This window comes from Ochotona curzoniae, unplaced genomic scaffold (assembly GCF_017591425.1).
Source record: "Ochotona curzoniae isolate NIBS_2020 unplaced genomic scaffold, NIBS_Ocur_1.0 contig_64, whole genome shotgun sequence".
Lineage (NCBI taxonomy): Eukaryota > Metazoa > Chordata > Mammalia > Lagomorpha > Ochotonidae > Ochotona > Ochotona curzoniae.
The window spans coordinates 7,927,699-7,950,493 of record NW_024466502.1 but is presented as its reverse complement, the minus strand read 5'-3'; the positions used below and the strand labels follow the sequence as shown (position 1 = coordinate 7,950,493).

At 44.7% G+C, this 22,795-nt stretch overlaps 1 protein-coding gene across 1 annotated transcript in view; it reads right to left on the bottom strand.

The window, feature by feature from the left end:
• The window catches only part of NALCN (sodium leak channel, non-selective), a 287,262-nt gene that overhangs the window by 46,698 nt on the left and 217,769 nt on the right, over positions 1–22,795 (bottom strand). Inside the window, exons 18-20 of the mRNA XM_040991012.1 lie at positions 15,040–15,113; positions 593–694; positions 97–166 (exon numbers count right to left, since the gene is read on the bottom strand). Of these exons, the coding sequence (XP_040846946.1) occupies positions 97–166; positions 593–694; positions 15,040–15,113 (246 nt within the window). The remainder of the gene's footprint in view (positions 1–96; positions 167–592; positions 695–15,039; positions 15,114–22,795) is intronic.

The following is a 22,795-nucleotide window of genomic DNA, read 5'->3' as shown; positions in this document are numbered from 1 at the left end:
AGAAAAATCCAGACACCGGTACCTCTAAGTAGTCACATAAATACATTCTCATAAATAACCACACTTCCCAAATTCAAAGCATTGCTGAGGACTTACGTCTTGAGTCAAAGTTTCAAGAGACTTCCCCCTGCTGATCCTCTGGCTGTTTGATCCATGTCTGAGTGACCTAAGGCAACCACAACTCAAGATCAAGTTTCAACTATTTGGCAACGACCATGACATAATGACCCCTATATAAATAAAATACAACTGTTTCTCTGTTACAGTGTTACAGATGCCTACCATTTCATTTCGAGCCAAAGCTTAGAGTTCATCCAAATGTCTTTCAGCCCCTCCAACACAATCAGACTTGTTCCTTCTGATTTTAGAAATGGGAATTTGGTCATCATGCAGGGAAAGGTTTTTGAAATTTTAAAAACAAATTTGATTCTGATCATGAGTGGCACTGTTGCCACTGTCAGCAGGTGACATCCAGCTCCCAGCACATGCCTGTCTGCCCAGCAAGGGCTGGAGGCATTGCCCATGGGCAGAGCACTTCCTGTAAAAGCCCCTTTCCGTGTGTCCCTGTAGCCCATCCTCCCGGAGCAGGTACCTGCGCTCCTGGCGGATATGATGCTGCACACTGAGGATTGATCTTTCCTTGGCTGGCTGCCCCTCGAATGATCCACTCAGCATGCGCTGTCGAGTGCAAGCTCTAGAAGAAAAAAGAAACCCAAGATAAATGTCCGATTTGTACACTGGGGATGAATAATACATAACCGCTCATTACTCTTATTATTTTTACAGCAGCTCCTATGATGGGGCCAAATACAGCCAGGGACACATAACGATCAAGGAAAATGAATCTTAAGCTGTGTCAAGAGCACATGCAAAGCAGAAGTGTTAGGTTTATAGAGAGGACATGAAGAATGAATTGAAAGCTCCCCCGCCCTCCTGCCCTTTGCTCCCTTCCCCCATCCAAAATTGGCAGAGCTTCTATGAGGATTCTGTGAGCCAAGGCCACGATGTACCCTCTGGCAATTATGATGCTGGCTGTAAATTTAAACGAGAAAGTTTCTGAGAAAAGCCCTAGGGAAGGATGACATAATGTTCCAAGGAGATTTTAGTAGAACTTTAAGAAAATAGGAAAGCAAAAAGCTAGAGACATGAAATGAACCATTAAGATAAGTAACTGAAGCTGGAATTACACATAATGAAGTGAATATACTTAATGCCACTGAACCACACAGATAAAAATGGTGAAGACTGTACATTTTATGTTATGTGGTTTCTGCTTTTGTTGTGGACTTAGGCAGCTAGTTCAGGGCCACAAGCTTGGAAGCCCCTCCTTCCCACCTATGTGGTTCTTTCTGTCCACCTGTGACCTAAGAAGGGGCACTGTGGCATCGTTGCAAAGCCACTCCCCTCACAAGAAAATGATCGGGAGGGGCTCAGTCTCTTGGTCTCCCTCCCCTGCTCTTGCACTCCAACTGTTGGCCTCCCCAGTATCCGCCTGCTCTCTGGCTTTCCATGAACAGACTCCAATGACAGGTAGCCCTTGAACATGGCCCCTTATGTCTGTATTCCTCACCCTCTGTTCACTGCTTGGGCGAGTCAGTGAAGATGTGAATGCTAAGATGCTTTGTACCTTTGATTTGTGTAATTTCAAGAGTTTCAGGAAAGGTGAGGCCTAGCAGTAACGGAATGTGGACAGAGAAGCCAGGGAAAGGTGAATGTCTGCAGCTTTGTAAGTGGTCCAGGTTGTTTGCTGCATGTCGCTTAGGATGATTTATATTTGGAGGGAGCTGGGCCATAGGTCTTTAGTTTTATGGATGGGGCTACAAGGAAATTACCATTTATTCCTCTAAGGGTTTTGATTCAGACTGGATTGCACATGGACTTGTCATTTGATAATTTCTAGTGGGCCCTGTCACAACCAAGCTCGGTTAATAAAGACAGACTTGTCTGGAGTGATCTCTCTCCCTCCCTGCAACGCTTTTACCACAACCTAAAAATCTGGAGTGATTACCTAGAGAAGAGTCCAAAGTCTGTAGCTGGCTGATAACCCAGTTTCCACTTTCTTCAGGTTCTCAACATGTTTTCTTTAGACCATCACCAGGCTGATGTTAATTTCCGATTTACTAATGAGTGAAGAAACTAGGTGGCCCAACACCTGTGGTGTGGATGATTTGGGTGAGAAAACAGGTTTTTTTTTCTAGAGAGTTCTCTCCACCTGAGAATGAGAGGAATTTCCTGGAGGCAGAAGGCCGGTGGAAAGAATGCAAATCAGGGGCCCAGAAGACCCTGTGTCAGAGTGGACCCCACTCTCTAGCTGGGGAGAGCGTCACTGAGCAGCTGTGGGACTTTGCAGGCAGTGTGGGGGAGTTGTCCTACAAGGTCACTCACAGAAGTCAAATGCAAACGTGATGACGCTGTATTTGTCCGACATCCCGACTCGGACGCCATTGCTTCCACAATCTCTCCATCTTTACATTTGCTAAAATACAGGTTGGAATTGTGACCGTCTGTCTCCAAGTTAAGATATTTGACAAAAGGTGCAGACACCCCAACCATTCCTAAAACAGCAGCTTCTTCATGCCACGTGTATGTATGAAAACTCAGACGTGCTTTGGATGCAGGTATATGTGGTGTTCCACGAACTCATCATGCAAATTCGATGACCTAAGTATGTTACCAGAAAACAAGTCCAACTGTCACAAGTTTTAGCTTAACAAGCAGGATTTAACAGCGTGAAGACAATATTTATTTCTAGAACTAGGATGATTTCACCCGAAAAGATGTACTTCTAAATGCAGAGCTGACAAAAGCAAAGCAGAATCTCTTTATGTACATTGAGGATTGCTTTATGAATAATGGACTGAAAAGCATGATATCATGAGAAAATCCATAGAGGAAGAACTGTTATTTCAGCACTGATACCAAGATCCTCTGCTGTTGATACACACCACCAGAACTCTACTTCAGCTGCTATCTTAGTAAACTTGAATGCTTTTATCACAAGACCCTTCCCTAACCCTAATCCTAACAGTGGCTGAGACTTCTAGATCCTAAGTAAAAACACATCCACTCCGATTACATCTGGTCCATTGGAGTCTGAATGTCTGCTCTGCTGTCAGGATGCTGTTGAGTCCCGCACCTGCTCAGGGTGGTCAGACCTGGGTCTCCCTGCTGGAGAAGAGCTCTGACCACACTTGCTGGCACCCAGGTCTATGCAGCATGGCCAGGCCCCCGGGGTCTCTCTGCATAACCTGCTAAGGCCTGCTTCTACTCTGGCTGAAGAAGGCAGGCAGGTTTCTATGGAGACCACAGATGTTGGAAACCTCCCACCCCTCTGATTCCACTCAACCTTATCTGGCTGAAGGACTGGTAGAAAGGAAGTCACCCTTTTCTCCATGGCTCAGAGTCAAATCTTTCAGAGAATTCAGCAAGTACCATAACACTTTTTGGCTGGGGCTTTGTGCCCATGAATAACCCACTCTCTATCCTCTGTATGCACCACTCATTTCAGGCAGGAAGGGCCTGGTTTCCAGCTCCATCTATTAACACAGCCCCCTCTTACTGTGGGCCAATGCCCCAAAGTAGGCATCTTCATTTCCTTCCCCCATTTTCTGCACTGTTTTCCATCTGCTAGCATGACCTTACACTGGATAAACATGGAAACAAGAACAAAGAGCTCAGTTACTCCAGGCTTTCCAACGAAGAGCAGCTAAGTCCATAACTGGTGATTTCAGAGCTCTAGTCCGAGCTGAGTGTATGCTTCATAGTTTCTCAGAGTTAGGGCTCTGCCAGAAGCCTGTACCCCATCTTCTGGATGGGGCCCTATAGCTCCCTACCGCTGTCCACATTGTCTGAGCACAAGAAAGTCAATCCACCTTGCCTTGGGGGTAGGAGGACATCATGGGGACCCTGGGCTGCCTCCTCCACTTGCTCTACTCCCCCGTGCTGCGTCCCACTGGGGCCTGGAATAAAGGGCCAACAGCTCCCCTGTTTGTTGGTCAGTGTCTCGTGTCTGTTCTTGGATCACATGATGGCCCATTCTTTCCTCTGAGCATGCCCATGGTTTTGTATCTAAGAAACTCCACAAGTAAATACTAGGCTTTATTAGCTGCAAACGAAGGGCTATGTTTGTTTGGAAAACTGCTTAGAAAACATCAGCATGTAGGCAGTGCAGAGGGGAGTTCATGTGGAGGGTCGAAAGGCTTCATGCCCTTCTGGTGCAGTGGTGGGATGTTATTAAGATGAAAATGGAAACTTCTCTTCCAGACACTGCACCCACTGTAGTTAATGAGCTCCCACAAAAAACAGATGGCAATACGGATGAATTAAGTTTCCTATGGATGCAAGCATTTTCATTAATCTACAGAAGATACATGATTGACCCAATTACGCTCCACGCAGGTACCAGAACAAATCCAGGCAGATAAGAGGAGGACTTGAGAAGAGATAACATTGCAAGCCTGGGCTAGGAGAGTTACAGGAACAGGGTCACAGCAAAGGGATTTCCTGATACTCTGGCATTGAGGATACCAGACATCGAACAAGTGCAGAAAGAACATCATGATAAAATGTTTTTGCTTCAATAAAATACCCTCAGATCTAAACCACTGTCACCTTTTAGGGGGACATGCCAAAGATTTTACTTTTTTGGAAAATTATAATGTTTGTGGAAAGTTGGTTGCATGAAATGGGTGTGATCTGAATTCCCAGGAGGTTACACAGTCTCAAATATAATTGGTACAGTGGCATACAGAAATAAGAGGTTTTTTTTATCATTTTTAAAAGAAATACAATTTTCTCATAGATAAGCAGACACAGTAACTCCAACTGTGAACTACCAGTCAGCTGATGTGCACAATACAATCTCTTGGCATGAATGGATGCTGAGAAGTCAGCCAAGTGAGATGAGGTGGTCGACCCTCCGTGACAGCACTGGAAATGTAACTTGTCACAGGAGTGAACTGCTACTGGCACCTGCGACTCATGGGACTGCTTTAAGGCTATGACATTTTGCTGTCATTAGTTACGGCTAACCCTGGAATACAAGTACTTCAGAAAACTGGGCTCAGAACTGCACATTTCTGATCCCAGCTCTTACTCCAGTGGGCACTCAGCTAAATGACAAGACTTCCCTGGATCCCTTCCTCCACAGGCAAACCGTGGGGAACAATGACACCGTCCCCACTATCACGCCAGGGAACTGGACAACACCAAGCTCATAAACGGGACAGGATTCTGGAACTGCAGGCATTTGCATTTTAGTTGCCATTGTCTCCTTCTCTGTCTTATCTGTACCATAGTTGTTGTTAAAACTACCATGCAGGATTTGCTTTGTGAGATATATGTATTTACTTATTGGGAAGGTAAAGAGACGGGGAGACATACACATATATAGAAAGAGGCTAGTGGAGGAGAAGAGGGAGAGAAGGACAGATCTTCTATCCATTGCTTCACAATCAGATGGCCACAATGGTTAGAGCTGGGCCAAATCCAAGCCAGGAACCAGACACTTTATTTGGGAGTCCCTTGTGGGTGGCAGAGGCCCATTTTTGACAGCCTTCCCAGCCATATTAAAAGGGAGCTGGAATGGAAGTGGAGTGGCTGGGACTTGAACTGGCACCACGTCACAGGCCGTGCTGGACCCAGAGCTACAGGTCTCACTAAGAGGAGCATTCCGTGCAGTGTGCTAACCTTGTGTGTCCCCTCTTCCCACTGCTTCTCTCTCTTTCTAGTCTGTTCTTGGAGCAGAAGGGACCGCAGTCTCTCTACGCCATCCTCTTAGCTCTTCCAGCTCCTCGTGTTAGCTCTGCTTGGAAGAGCTTTGAGAGAGTAGGGTCGTCCTTTGAGCTGCTTGCTGTGACTTCCCAGCTGTTATACACAGTAGGTGCTCAATAATTATTTGCTGAGTGAATAAACCTTGACATTCTGTGAAGATCAAATAGTTTCATCTGTTTTTTGATCACTTCATGCTTTTGACGCATGAAAAAAAAATCACAAACAAAGCAGCATGTGCCTAACACATGCTTTTTCAAGGGGACCTTAAATAATCTTAGATCCTCTCAAGTTAGAATTCTGTGCCACTCAAGAGCCACAGGCCTCACACCTAGAACAGATGAATCCCCAAGACAGTAATAAAGAAAAGCCAGACACTTCTTGCAACATGAAAATTTGTAAATCATATATGGGAAAGCTATCTGGGAAACCTAAGAGCAAATACAGGCAGAACCAAAAACACCCTGCCAGCTGAACTCGTATCAATTTCCTAAGCCAGAACGCTTAGCCATCACTGGGTCACAGGGCCTCCACGCATCTTGTCTTCTGAGACGTTACTGGCCAGCTGTGCTACAATTCAGAGATGTCTTCTATTTCACCTAAGAAACTAGAAGCATCTAGATCATCACGCTGACTTGGCCAGTCAGAAACTCACGCACAGGAAGAAGTGCTTGCAGGTACAAGTAAGCTCCATTCTGTGCCCTGGGAATGTTAGGGAGGATTTAGCTACATTTTGGTCTCACAAACAGAAACATAGCACATTTCCAGGAAGGAAGATCTTCATCTATTTGCTGTCTAGACAAAACCCAAAGCTAATGATATGGAAAAACACACTGTCATCCTCAGGGATGGTCTTGTTTGTCCTGGAGTCACAGGGTCTAGTTCACCCGTGTATATATATATGAATATGAAACAAAACAAAACAAAGCCAAATTGGTCTGCCCGCTTGGCTTCTGGAAGCACAAGGCTTCAAATGTCTGGCGAAAAATAATGAAGTCTTTTGTTTTGTGTGAGTGAGGAAATTCTCCATTCTGCAGCACATGTAATCCCTTTATTCCTGCTCCCCGGAGGAGAATTACAGGCAGCCATTCTCCTTGTCCCAGTTGGGGTCAACGCTATGCCCTCTCTACCTTTGAAAGGACAACAAGGCAAGGACCCCTGACGAGGATTCGAATGTGGGAATATTCTTCAGCAAACACACACTCCCAGTTGCAAAAATATTACCCTGGGTTTCTTGCCAACTCTTTGAAAAAAAAAAATATGAAAGATTGATTCCTTTTTTTTTTCTCTCCTTCTCCCTGCATTTCCTTTGTGCTGTGGAATTTCAATTGCCCCACATACAACAGCCATCTATGAGTTCATGTTATCTTTTGTGGAGGCTGAGAGAAGAGAATCACGTCTTAAGAAATTGTCTCTATTTTTCTTGACATCTTGCCAACTCAAATATTGTGAAGTCAGTCCAAAAATGGTAGTTCTGAGAGAGCATGTTGGATCTTTATTAGCCTTTAAACACCACTCATTGCTTATAGACACAGTGGCAGGGGGTCCTCAACTCCTGCCTTTGTTTCTACGTCTTCTTAATGTTCCAGAACAAGGGTGTGGGAAAGCCCTGAACATGCCGTAATGAGGGAGAGGAGGAGCGAGACCCTTTTCGGTCTTCAAAGCATTTTCACTCGTCAGAGAAAAGTCAGATTGCATGATCTCCTCTGGTATTAGCTGCAATTACCACCCGAAGGAACTGCAATCTAAGTTTGTAGAACATTATGGCAGAGAGATTTTCCTGAAATCTTGAGCACCGCAAAGTGATGCCTTTTCAGGGATTTGCCGATGCTGCTTAATATAAAGTCATCACATCAGCAGACAACACGAAAAGAGTCCTTCCGTGGTAATTATGTAAACTCTGCATGGCTGTGTACAACAGGCCAGATAATGAGCACTTCCTGGAAATGGCTCTTACCTGACTGCACTAGAGTGGCAAGCTGATCATCCCACACCAAGCCCACCGCTGATGCTGACGGGGGAGCACCTCCATAATGGCCTCTTGCTGAGATGGGGGGAAAGCTGTATTTGTATCCTGGTGAATACCCCGTCCCTCTATGAATCAGCCTAATTCTGAGTAAATGGAGAGGGCTCTTTAATAGCCACAGCAGGCTATTTCTTCCCAATCTTGCCTTTTTCAAAAAAATTTTTTCGTAGACAGAAATATAGATGCATGGGAGATAACCAGAGCCTGACTGCAAATTGAAAATCAAATTAAGAAAACTTTGAAGATCTTACTCTTTGCATGCATTACAAGCAAAAATAAATAAATAACATCAACTTGTGTCAAATCCATTTTTTGATGGATCTGTTTAAATTCAGCAAATGTTTTAAATCCTAACTATTCACTGGGGGTCCAACTAGAGTAACTTAATCACTGATTTAGAAATACATAAATTATAAAGCAAAGATTAAACTTTTATTAGGCTTGAGGTGACATTAGGTGAATGTTTCACAAACTGCCCTAATCAATTTTTCTGTGAACACTAATTTTATGCTTCTGTATCCCTGAGTGCTTTGTGCTCCATGATCAAACAGTAAAAGATGGGTCTTGTCTGGGGTCTTCCCTTCCACGGCTTTACCTTTCCCAGAATGTGACCTAGCTGGACTTACAGCATTTTCAGAGGAGCTGCTTTTGCTTGGTAATACACATCCATGCTTCCTCTGTGCCTTTGCTGTTTGCTAGCTCAGTTCTGCTTCATTCACTTAGTTTCTTGTAGCTTCTGACAACTACGGATTAAGCTGCTATAGAAACCTCTCTGCCTGTGTGAGCGATGTGTAGCCGGGTGCTTGCTGATGGGGACAGTAAAAGGAGCAGCAGCAGTGCGCCTTCCCTGAACTGTGCTGGGATGGCAGACGGGCTTCACCCGTTCACACCTGGAGCCGGCAGCGCCGTGACTGAACCCGAACGCCAGCCACAGACCCTGGCTGAATGTGTCCACACAGCCTGCTCACGCTGAGAGGGGATACGGACTGGGAGGTCGAGCTCCCAGTGGGGGCGCTCAAGAAATCTCTACACTTTTGCTCAGTTTTGCATGACTCGAAAGCTGCTATAAACAAATAAAAGCATAGTTAAAAAAATCCTTTCATACCTGTTTGGCAACAATCCAAAGTTAGAATCACCTTTGTATTCATCTAAAAATAATCTAAAATTACATCCCATCAAAAATATACTATGTGTTGACGTCAAGGTGTAAATGGCCTAAGAAAATACCTTCAGAATACATTTGTGGATTTAGAATCATCTCAGCTTAGTGACAGACACCATGTCCTAAGACACTTTAATCTGGAGAACACGAAGCCAACTGTACCATGCTTTTTCCTATGTGCCCTGCTGGGCTGCCATGTAGTGCCAGGATGTACACGTCCTTCCATGTGCCCTGCTCTGGGGCCTCCTACACTTGGCATCACTGCTCTTACATGTAGAGCATTATTAAGCAAAAATGAGGTTTTCTTAACAAAAGCACTGGCATGCCATGGCAGCTGAGAACTGAGGTGACTGCAACGGGACCAGCAGGGGAGCAGCACACTCGGTATAGATCTGCTAGACGGAGCGAGTGAGCTATGACTCATCCGGGGCAGCAAGCAATGTTATCACACTTGTCAGAACTACATGCAATTTGAAACTGATTTTGTGCTTATTTCTAGAATTTTCCATGTAATATTTTCAGGCCACAGTTGACTGCAGTTAATCGAAAATGCAGAAAGCAAATCTTCAGATAAATGGCAGGGGTGGGAGACTGCTGCCATTGTATTTTGCTATTTTGAAATTGTCCTTCTACTCACATACAGGGGTTTTTAAGAGGCAGAAAAATCAACTAGCACCCTGGACAGTCAAAAAGGAAAGTGCTGAGGGCAATAATCCCCAATATTTTGTTTCCTTTAAACCCAGTTATGCATGCCAAGGTTGGTCATTAGATGCTACTGCTGTCACAGGGGACAGCCCCAAGCATGACCTCAAGGGTACATGTTCTTAAGGCAAGATTCCTCACAGTTCTACCCACCCATCACCATCTGTGGGAGAGGTGGCAGGTCAGCCTCCAGGTCTGTGGACTGTCCCCTGCTCTGGGGCCTCTTGCAAGCTGTGCCCAGAAGGTGAAGCTGCAGAGAACAACAACAACAACAACAACAGCACACGCCAAGCTGCGGAAGGACTACGCTAACCCACACGTTAAGAGGAGGAAGAACCAACAGGGCAGAATGCTTGGGATACAGAAGATGCTACAGAAATGTCGCTTCAGCAAAAGCATGAATGCCTTGTGGTACTCTTAGGACAAAATCCCAGCTCATCACACTCTTAAAATGCCACAGTTTAATATAGGTGTAGTGATTTTATACAAATTCAAGTAGTAGACAATGCTAATTCAAAAATCTCATGGACGACAGGATGGAGATAAACACTATAGTGCAAACTTCGAAATCCCTACAAAGGAATTCATGAAAAAGAGAAAACTACATGAGTAGATTTCAAAAATCTTTCTGTACCAACACTCACACATTTTGATAGCATTTTCTGTAATTATTTGGAGGTACCAGTACAAGGTTCTATCAAGAGTTGATAAAAAGGATTCTTTCAAAATGAGGATAAAGTCGGTTCTATACACTCCACTGAGGATGTGTTTTGTAGCAAGTAGCACTCAGCTGAAGACTGGTCTTAGATCTTTGAAAACTTATTAGTATACACAACCAAGACAATGACACCACAAAGCCCAACACTGAAATGAAAATGCCGGACAGAGTGAGTGCTACAAGAAAGGCTATGCAGATAGTGCCCTGTTGACGAGGTCCTCCTGCAAAACACAACAGGATGGAACTCTTCCAAAATAATGTGAACCATTTCATTATTTCACTTTGACATTTCCCTATTCAATCAGCCTAGCTGAATGCATTTTTTTTTTCTCAATTTCAGAGCTTTGAATGAGAGCAAGCTTCAGCGATGCTTTGGAAAGCACACTGCCATTTGTTTTTATTTCTTATACACCAAAAAGGTCTTTTGCAGTTGAAAAGAAGCCCGCTGGAGCAGAGCCGGACATCAGCAATCCGATAGCAATGCTGCAGGTTAGGATTCAGGGAGTGCAACATCCTTTACCAGCCATCCTCTTTGAATGTGTCTTGGGGCTCGCACCACAGGTGGCTGTGTGTGCCGAGGGAGTCGGGAGTCGACTGCACAGCAGCACACACTGTAACAAACAAGCCACTACTGCTTTTTCATCATGGCGTATTCAGATATAATCAGAATTCATCTCTATTTCCCAAAATGCTGATGTAGAAACAGGTTGGCTCCTCTGAGTCCCACAGCTTTCTCTAACAGACGCTGCAGGCTGGAGCTTCCTGCCTGCCAAGATGTCTACTGCACACTCTGCTGGGCCTGCTGTGGATGATCAAGTTTCAGCTGGGAGACGGACACTGGGGGAAGAGGATCCCTTTGAACATGAGATCACAAGCTCTCCTCCAACTCCATGACCAGGACTTTACTTGTCCAGATAGACAACCTCATGCTTGACTTCCCCCCAACACATCCATCTGAACTATATGTAGAATCCTGCGCCAGTGCCAACCACACCTGGAGACAACAGGTCACTCAGCTCATCAATGCGCCTGCAATTCACCATGTCAAGTCCCTGCACATCAGGGCCCAGCAACCTCAAAGATTATAACATTGTTGCTAAAAATCGTGATATTTACTTTTGAAAAGTAATATATCATCCAAAAACATCAAGGGATACAAAAACCAAAGGAAATTTCAGAGGTGAAGACTTCAGTCTAAAGTCGCCAGATCTTTTCCTCTTTTCTCAGAAATCACCCAAATCTAAAAGGACCATGAAAAACAGGGTGGGCTCTGAGCATCTGAAGGCTGACATGTGGAGCCACAGTGGGTGGAGGGTAGGGAGGGCAGCAGAAGGAACAGGTGTGTCGCCACCTCTTCCTGGTCACTGGCCTCAGTGCACACCTGTTCCCTGCTGTGTTCCTGGATGGTCCCAGACTCTTCCATCAACACAACCAAACACAACGCTGAAACATACCCACCCTCACCAACCCTTTGGAGACACCATTCACACCGCAGCTGTGATGGCCTCTCACTGAGATAAGACTCTCTCTTCTTGAGCAAATGAGTTTGGCCATGACCTTGCTGGCCAGTCTCCACCAAGGTCACGGGAGGAAGATGGTGAGTTGCTCCAGGTTTTAGAGGCTCTTCCGTTGAAATGAGAGATTCCTACCTACTCTCCGTCCCTGTCTCCCAGGGAGAAGGGGGGAGAAGTGAGAATCAAGCATTGTGCCTGTTGACCCAGCCCAGCTGCCCAAGCACACATCTGGGATTTGCTTTCTTTTTCACAAGCCTTTGTTAGCTTTCAGAAGGGCATTTTTTGAGACCCTACTATTCCAGGACAGCTTCCACCTCTCAGGTACTTGACAGTGTATCTGCTTTCTCCGGCTCTGCCTCCACAGCATGGCAGACACCAACTTGGAATTCAGCTCATGTCTCCCTTCCTGGTGAGGCACCTCTCAGAGAAGGTAAGAGCAGTAATTCTAGGACAACCTGAAAATCCCCGTGAAGTCAAGAATGGCAGGTGCCACCAGCATTTGCCGAGCTTCGGTGGGCACTGAGGTCAGCTCAGGTGCTGAAGGTCCAGGGCTGCACACCCTTCTTGTACACCTTTCCTTCCTTCCTTGACGTGAGCTTTCAAAGGGCACAGGGTCTTGGGGAACCCATGTGTAAGTTGACCAGAATTTCGTCTCAGCCCTTTTAACACCAGGAGGTTTAATGAACAGAAAATCTGTAAAATTTTGCTTACAAATTGTTTTTGTTTTTCCTCCTGTGCATTATAAGTTACGTTTTTGAGGTTATTTCTGTGCATGCGGCAAGCAACTGAGCATTCCCACATGAGATTAACACAGGGTGTCATTTCCGGCATGACAGTGTATGTGCTTGAACAGAATTTTGGATGAATGCTGCAGAGTCCCAGCATCTATTTCATGCAAGCTGATGGCACTGTGTACCCATTCAGTTAGTCCTCATAGTCCAACCCAACCACCGAATGTGTCAGAAAGAGTCTGACTTGATTTCTCCATTAAAAGAACGTGAGATGGCACTGCCCTTCCACCTTGCTGCATAACCACAGTTCAAGTTCAGTTGAGATTCCTTCATTGCAAGCATATACCTAGCATAAAGTCCAGCATCTTATTGTCCAGATAAGTTCGGTGGCTTCTTGGGGGAGACCTTCTCCATGGAATACTACTCAGCTATTAAAAAAAACAAAATGCAGTTCTTTGTGGCTAAATGGGCCCAACTGGAAACTATAATGCTAAGGGAAATGAGCGAATCCCAAAAGGTTAGATACCACATGTTTGCCTTGATTTAACCTGTAATTTTTGTTTGTTTGTTTGTTTATTTTTGAATGTGTCATTGATACTGTCTCAACCCATGTGTTTTGAAGAATTGAACTTGCATTATCTTTAACATATTGTTTACTCAATACTATGTCAATTAATTCCATAACATTGTATATTGTTGCTGATGTTTTGTTGGGGCTTTTAACTGACCGGGATTTTACTCTGTTAGCTCTACCTTCAGACCAGAGAAAGACGTAGAGCTTCTAAGGCTGAATGCTGAGCTTGGTGAATTTCTAGATTTTACAAAAACATTGTCTTCTGGTTGAATGGTTAGGTGTTGCCTAGGAAGGCCTCCCTCTTAGGAGGAAGTGACATGAGCTGAGTGCCACCCAGAGAAGCTGTTGAAGTCCAGCTTGTTGCATGTCACGGTGTCTGAGTGAGCGAGAGGAGCGGAGAAGGAAAGGGGATCCTGGAAGAGGAGGAGCAGCAGAGCAGGGCTAAGGGAGCATCTGCAGGGAGGGGAGCTCCTTCCTAGTGAATTCAGCTTCTGCTTGGGAGACCTCCAGGTGAGCTGAAAGCATGCGCAGTCCCTGGATCCTGACTCAGCAGGGGATTCTCCACACAGTCTCAGAACCCCATGCTTCCCCAGGGGTAGCGGCTTCTGCTTTGAGGGAGAGGGTTCCTCCCAGGGTGTGGGTGGAACTTCGGAAACACCCAGCCACAGACTTGTGTGGTGTGGCTACGGCTGCCCTGAGGATCAGGACGTGCCACAAGGTGTTCAAGGCCAGCCTCCTGAGACAGCTCGCCCTAGGATCCTGATGGAGGGACCAGAGCCGACCTCAAGGAGGAGGCAGACTGTTCAACATGAACAATGTCAACACACTGTGAACAATGTCAACGTGACCTTTTGCGTTGGCCCTACCACATTCTGTAGTGATAACACACAGGCCCCAGAAATCTTAATTCTCATGTTCTAAGAGCTATATCAACCCATATCCAACTCCACGCATGGCTGTCAGCCAATGCAGGGAATTCCCAGTAGACAGTCTTAACCAAATAAGAGCTTTCTTTTGCACGCAAATTCAGAGTGTCATAAAGTAAAGCCATTTTCAAAATTACATGCACTTAGTTTTATTTCAGTAGGTTTCCGAGTTACTGTCATGTACGTTCCGGGAAAAATGCTTGAATGTTTACTCACAGACAGGAATCAGGCAGACGGGACACCAGCTCCTTCCACTTGCTCTACTTTCCCAGAAGGCCTCTGGGATGATCTTGTCCATTGCTCACCTTGGCAGACATCCCACCTGAGCGCCCACAGCTTAGCTGTGTCATTTATGCATGTTGGTGTAATAATATTTCCTCTCAATGTTCCAAATGTGTATGCTTTTTATACCCATATATCCTATCCTAACAGTCTGATAAGATACTCTCAAAAGGCAGCTTAATTTTCTTCATTAACTCTTCATTTCAAGGCATATTACAGGAAGTAGCATTGAACTTAAGTCTTCAATACTGTAAGATGGGTCTGCTTTGTAGTCTTGGCAAATTTTTAGTAAGTTACGGCTAGAAGAATAAACCTCATGTCACAAAAAGCTTACTCTGTCACAATTTTTCTTTTAGATTGTGCTTTCTCCTTTAGATAGAGATAAAATCTGCTTTGACATTTTTACCTCTTGTAGATGTTCACAATTTACATTTAAATCCATAAAAAGAGGAAAGTTACTTTTCGGAAAGTAACATCATGTTGACATTCTTTATAAACACATCCTTACTCAAATCTGCTTCCTGACAGGAAGTACTTGGTAAGGCTGAGGAATATAGTTTACTTTTTAAGACAATTTTTTTTTAATATAACCCCATTTATGTGTGTAAATACGTATCAACGCTTGCTGGTGTTACCTTAAGATTTTAGTGACTGCCGTCTCCTTTTCCAGAAGGTTCCTTGCCCTGATGCTGAAAACGGATTTGCGAAGCTGAAAATGATAAGAGCGTGGCTTTAGTCTGGGGATACTAACAAGCCATGACTTGACGAACGTGTACATGGATGACATGATCCCATCACCAGCGTCCTCACGTGCTTGATGCCATTATTTAATGTTCTTTTCTCTGTTTCATTTGGGAGAACCACAAACACACTTGTGGGGCTGCACGTGACACTGCGGGAGACACCCAGGTTATGACTCACTGGTAAGAATACCATTCTTCATGGGAACAAGCTGATCTGTTTCCGGAGAACTTAGGGCTGAAACTCGTGCCAGAGCCCTCACCTGCCGCTGCTGAGCACAACACTCTCTAATCCACATTGTGACTGCGGCCGGTTCTTGGCTCTCACCCAAGTCTAATCTGAGTGTCAAGTGTGGGAGCGGCAGTGTCTTCAGGCGTAAGGACACAATAGATGGGTGCTTAGGGTTTCTGCCAAGTGGTAATGAAACAATTACTGCAGAGCAGAGAACTAAGGAAAAAGGAAATGCAGAAGTCTTAATATAAATCACAAGAATCTCATAAGATACCCTCAAATGGGCAGCTTGATTTTCTTGATTAAGCTCAGCTCTGGCTGCTGGCAGAAGTTAGACTAATGACATGTGCACACGGAGCCCAAGTGGGCAGAAGAAAGTAGAGACAGAACAGAGATGAGTGTCCCTAGAGGGATGCTGCCAGTACACTGAGCAGAAAGTATCATTACAGTAGACATAACAGGTCACAACGGATGCAGGATGCTTTGAGCGACAGACTGAATTAGATTTCCTGGGCTCAGAATCGATGTAGTGGACCCTGGAGACAGAAGCAAAAGAGGGAGCTGAGTTTTGGGTTTCTCACCTTGAGTTAATCCCAGGGTTAGGACACAGGAGTTCTGGAGGGCAGGGTGCTGGAGACTGGTTGGGAAAGCATAAAGCTGTTTGTGAAGCAGAACAGGGGGAGAAAGCATGCCCAGCATAGTTAACAGAGACCTCAGTAAGAAGTGCAGGCTGTGTTGGCTTGTGAAGGATGGGTAAGATTTCCATAGGAAAGGCAACAGTGGGTGCCAGATGAAGTGGGAGGCACACAGGTAGGCAAGTGAATTGGTACAAGCAACCTGCATCCGTGCTGTGCTATTGGATCCCGAGCAGGGCAAGAGGAAGAAACACAGGTGCATACACGGAGGGTGGGGACAATGCAGGCAGGGGCTAGTGGCAATTCAAGCACAACAGACCCAGATTTAAAGGTTAGATCGCAGAGATGCAAAGCCACAGACCCTCAGTCTGCAAACAATTGTAAACAAACACCGTAACAACCCCAGGGTACAAACGGACATGGCTAGAAAGAACAATTACTCTAAGTGACAGTAGCAGCAGTAGATGAATAAATACTACAGTGGAGAATCTCACAGTCAGCTTCGGAAGGTCTTCAAACAAGGAAGGACATCAGTTTGATGCCCTAGACGGTTATTTAGATATATGTTTTAGCTGTTCTTTTTCCTAATAAGACCCACTATGACAGAGTGGTTGTCCCCTCAATGTTTTCTCTTGGGTGAGGCTGAAGCATTCCTTCTTTTTGGATACAGTTTATTTGGTGCTGGGGTCTCCTTTTCCCCTCCCCCAAGTTCCTTCCCCTCCAGTCTCACTATGGGCGTCTACCGTGAACTTTCCCAAGCCCATCACGCTGCCGGTGGAGTGTCTCCCAACCATGTAGCAGACTGTCAGTCATTTTGTTGTGAGTCCATTCTCCTACCCCAGGGCCCCGATGTCAGCATGAGGACTAGAAAAAGGGACACTGGCCATCTCAGGTGAATATAAACAATCAATCTCCTAGGGATGGTTGATTAATGAATTACATCACAAGATCTAATTACAGAAGGTAAAGGCAAGTATGAAGTGACATAGAGTAAGATTCACATGCAATATCCCTAGATTTGGCATCATATTACCTTATATTAGAGCAAACTTATGATATCTGACCTTTTGGGACTGGCTCATTTCCCTGAGCATAACGAGCTCTAGTTTGGTTCACTTGCCCACTAAATACTGCATCTCATTTTTTTAACAGCCAAGTAGTAGTCCATAGTGTACATGAACCACAGTTTTTTATTTCCAGTCCTCTGTTAATGGGCATTTAGGTTGTTTCCATGTTTTTGTGGTTGTTGATTGTGCTGCAATGAACACTGGGGTGCGTGTTGCTTTCTCGTATAACAAGTCTATCAGATAAGGAATATAAGCTACCAGATACGGAATACTTAAAAAAAAAAAACATGAAACTCTTCAGAGCCAGTGAGAAGCGTTGCGAAGAGCTTAAGGAATTCAAAAATAACATTATCACAGAAATTAAGCAGGTCCAACATGAAATTTCGCAAATGAAAAACATGGTATCAAGCTTTACCAACAGAATGATTGCTGCAGAGGAAAGAGCAGCACCTGGAGAAGAAAACCAAAATGAGAACACACAACTAATAAAGTTCCTGGAAGAAAATCTGATCAAAACCAAGACGGCTATACAAGAAATGAATGACACCATCCAAAAGTCGAATTCTGGAAGGTATGGAAAGAAAATGAGAATTGCTGGAGGTGTTTAATGAAATTGTAAAGGAGAACTTCCCAGACTCGGGGGACACAAGGGCAAGCCAAATTCAGGAAGGACAGAGAACTCCAAACAGATTCAGCCCAAAAAGACCCTCACCCAGACACACCACAACCAAGGCTGAGCATTCTTTCAGCAAAGCATGATCCGAGCACAAGGATCTGAGTGTTATGCTGCTCTGCAGTGCCCCCTCGTGGCTCTGACAGAAGCTGACAAGTGCCTGAAACAACCAAAACACGTAAGGTCCAGCTGGAGACTTTAGATCTAAAGTCATCAATTACAGATGTGAAAGGAGCCAGCAATTAGTACTCATTCTGTCAGTAAAATATATATCTATAATTACTTTCGAAAGTTCACAAGTGACACATTCAAATAGGGTTCACCTTTAAAAAAACAAAAGTTGAAAATAAACTTTTCTTGGTGGTTGTTTATAAAGTTAAAACACTCAACACTACCAGGAAACCACTCTCTGACAACAAATGTTAAATCTATCTGTTCAAGCGCCACAGAGAGAACACCTTGAAGCTTGAAACTTTGAATTTGGAAGACATTTCCAGAATCGTGCAATTTAACAGGGAATTTAGGAGCCTGGAACATCAATTCAAACTGTATAGCTATTTAAGCTTGAAGGACAAAAAGGACACGTTACTTGGATGGCTCATGTGCTCATGTGGATTTTTAAAAACTTTGTCTTTTTTAAAAAAGATTTGTTTTTATTACAAAGTCAGATATATATACAGGAGGAGAGACAGAGAGGAAGATCTGTCCGATGATTCACTCCCCAAGTGACAGCGATGGCTGGAGCTGTGCCGATCCGAAACCAGGAACCAGGAGCTTCTCCCGGATCTCCCACACTGCTGCAGTGTCCCAAGGCTTTGGGCTGTCCTTGACTGCTTTCCCAGGCCACAAACAGAGAGCTGGATGGGAAGTGCAGCCGCTGGAACATGAGTTGGCACCCATATAGGAACCTGGTGCATGTAAGACAGGAACTTTAGCTGTCAGGCTACTGCGCCAGGCCCACTGGACACTACGTTTACAGAGTAATATCTCCACCTGCTACGATGTCTGTGTCGTGGAGTATTTTTGAGTACTTTCTTTAGGAAGGAGCCACAGGAACGATGTCCCGTGCAAGACACAGTGCCTGCTTGATTGTGTCTTGGTAACCATTCTTGTGTCGCTTTAAGAATGTCGTCTCTCTGGACGTGAGAAATCCGAGCTGCACAGGGTCTCCTAAACGTGTCATTCTGTTTGCTTCTGGCATATGGTCTTGCCACTTGAGGATGATCTGACGTCCTTGACCTGGTTTGGACTAGATGCCAGCATAATTTGCTTTTGAGCTTCAACTTCTGAAATCGATCCAGTGTGTATCGTGTTAGTGGCTTCCCAGGTTGACGCTCCCAGGACCTGCAGTTGTAGGTTCCGGCGTTTTCTCTTTCAGGGACACCCAGTGCTGCTGTGCCAGTCCGCTCCGCTCGGGCTCACGGGGCCTCCAAGGACAGACGAGTTGCCTTTCTTTCATCTGTCATTTTCTTAGGAATCATTTGCATCACTTTCTTGATTTCATTTTCTACTTCCTCGTCACTTTCTTTGTCTGAGGGCATCATTGGCTGTACCCCATCCCTTCAAGTCCTTTCCTGGATTCTCGCTTGTATTCTCAGCTGAGTTCAGCACCGTGTTTCTGAGTTTCCCACCGCACATTGATGCTGCTGTTCCGGTGACTGGTAATGAAGTCATCCAGCAGCAGAACGTGGGCTGGAGCTGCTGGTGGCAGGCTTAGACGACACTCTCTCACTGTCTACGGAGATGCAATTTCTTTGTTTTTCTTCCTTGGAGTAAGTTTTGAAGGGGATTGGACTTTGGTAACTTTTCATGCTCATATTATGCAAATATCTCCAAACAGTTCAATACTTCTCAAAAAACAAAGAGAAAAAATAAAAAAGATTTACAGGGCAGCATGTAGCTCAACAGACTTATCTTCCATTTGAATGTCCTCGCTGCTCCGCTTCCCATCCAGCTCCCTGCGTGTGGCCAGGGGAAGCAGTAGTGGATGGATGGCCCAAGTTGTGGGAACCCTGCACCCATGTGGGAGACCCGGAAGAAGCTCCTGGCTCCTGGCTTCACATAGGCTCTTGCCATTGCATCTATTTGGGGAATGAACCAGTTGATGGAAGATCCTTTTCTTCCTCTCTGTAAATCTGCCTTTCCAATAACATTTTTTTTTTTTAAAAAGAAAAAGATTTGTTTTTTTTTTTTCTTCAAACTCTGACTTACAGAGAGAGAGAGAGCGAGTTTGCGTTAGCTGCTGCTTTGTCCTGGACAGCCACAATGCGCAGGCCTGGAATACGTGGAAGCCAGGAACCAGGAACTTCCTCCAGATCTCCCATGTGCTTGGCAGACCACCAGCAGCTGGTTTTCCTAGGTCATTAGCAGGGAGCTGAATTGGAAATGGAGCAACCATGGCAATATTTCTCTGTTAACTTCAGAACTTCCTTCTGTGGTGTCAACTGATCAGTATCAAGGCTTGCTAATGCTTTGGCCCCTAAAGACACCTGTGTCAGAGACTCGGCTCCCAGGTGGCAGAACAGGGGGGTTTGAAACTTCAAGAGTCGGAGCCCAGTGGGAAATCATTAGATCACGGGGGGGCACACCCTCATGTGAGAGGCCAGGCCTGGCACTTGCCTCTCTAGCGTCTCTGGGGTCTCAATGGCTCCCAGGATACCACCTGCCATGATGCTTTCAGCTGGTGCAAACAAAATTAGAATGGGAGAGGGTTGTTTGGGCTTAGCCACAGGTTCAGCTGGAAGAAGCTGGCATGGCACTGGGGGCTAGTTCTGTCAAGTCAAACCACAGAACTATCTGGAGAGTGCATAATCTGGGAGTGGGAGAGGCCTGGGAGGGAAAGAGTGGGCTCATCCCTCTTGGGTTACCACTTCCACGGGAGGACATAAAACTAAGACAGCGGCTGGGGTGGAATGGGGTGTGGGACAGATTGGATTACTGCTACACATACTGGCAAACCAGGGTAGGGGGCGGGCCTGGTGGGGGTTATTGCGGGTCGCTCCAACTAGCATGTACTGGTTTATGTGAGGGCCAAGTATGTGCGGGGCAGAACCAGGCTGGACTGCAACACCCATTGTTTCCAGCGGAAGTCGGGAGTGAAAACAGAACCAACCCAGCAATTGCAACCACCAGCTGATTGGAGCGATGGATGGTGCCAGGCCCTGTACTTGTTAGCACATACAAGAAGTTTCTTTGGAGATCTTCCTAATCTAAATGCTGGACTCAGAACCCTAACGAAGAAAAGAGAGAAGACAGGTCAACCAACCATCTAAGCTATGATGGACTATGTCAATCAGTGGATTTTTCAAAGACCTCATAGTGCTTGGAGTGGCAAGATTGGCAGCGATTCATAACTGTTGAAATATCAAAACCACTTGAGCAAGAACCTCAGAGCATACCCTACATCGGGACCTGGGGTGGGTGGGAAATTGGGTGGGCCTTCTCCCTTAATATCCCCCTTTAAACATGAAGGTAACAATATGGAAAACATACTAGTATTATCCACTTTCCTGTAGCCCTTGAACCTTCTTACCCTAATTACGTAAAGAATGTCAAAATAAAAAATAAATAAATAAATAAATAAATAAATAAATAAATAAATAAATAAGACCACCTGCTGCTAACACCACAAGCCAAATACAGCTGCTTTCTCAAGAACATTTCCAATGCCAGGTGGCTTCTTACAGCAAGATAAACTGGACCAATGCAAGCAAACATGGCCGTTTCTTTCTGTCTGGATTGCCTTAGCTCGTGTCCCCAACTCCTCCCTGCCTCTCCCGCCTCCTCCCTCCATCTTACCTGGGTTTGCTCTCTGCCCTGCTATTCTTGTCCCTGGGTGGTCCTCCCAATAGGCTCCACTGCTTTGCTTGAGTAAAGAAGGTTTGCTGTCTCCCTCAGACACTTAGATGCTGCCACTCACCCAGGCTTCCTCCCCATAGACACCAACATCGTGAAAATCTCTGGCTTACTGATCTGTCTGTTATAGCCATGATTTGGAAAGTTCTGGCTTGCCCACTTTGTTGTTAATATTGTCTATGTATTTAGGTTTTGTTATCTAGCCTTTCTGGAGTGTGTGTGTGTATGTGTGTGTGATATTTCAAGATCAGAAGGAATATGTCTGTTACTCTCATCTTTCCAGAAGGCTTGATTTTTTTCTTGCAATTCTCATATAGATTTGTCACTTTTCTTAGGATTTTCAAGGAAGAAAATTCCGGTTTTAATCAACTTCTTCCTCCTAATTTGATTAACACATACTTTTATCTTTACTGTTTACTTTCTTTTGCCATCTCTCTCTCTTTTTTTTTTTTTGGTGATTTTTTTCATTAAATTCGTGAGTTGATTCCTTGGAAAGTTAGCTGATTTCACTGTTTATTCCTCGGTCAGATATACATTAAAAACTATTATTTTTATGCCTAAAATGTCTTTTGCTGCTCCCTACAATTTTAGATATTTTCTCATTTCTATTGTTGACATTTTCCACCATAAGCTATTTCAGAGTGATTTTTGATTTTCCAAATGTGTAGTGTCTTTGTTTATTGTCACTGTCTTATAATTGGAATTCTGATTTGATTACAGTTTGCCAAATAATGTTGTCTCTAGGACACTGATTTGTGTTTGTATTTTGTGATTCAATAAATGGCTAGGACTCAGGACTAGATTTGGCACACACACATTGGAACAGTGCTATCAAAGCACTGTATAAATGTCCAACACAGATATATTTTAAAGCTGCTGCAAATAAACTCTTTAGGTATTGTGGAAATATACTACATTTCACCTTCAAACTAATTCTCACAGCAAAGATTATTATCTTTTCCAGCTGAGAAATTTGATATTCAGAAAAATTAAGCTGCCTCTGCTCAGCCAGAAAACCCCTTGTGGAGTTACTAGGATTGTACAGTTTCAGTGGTCAAATCTTTTCACCACTTTTTTATGGGCATGTCAGGGGTCAGCAGTATTATAAAGACATGTTCTGGACTGTTCTGGAACAGAGTATCTCTTCGACCTGGAAGATCTGTACAAATACCACAGACTTCACTTAGGT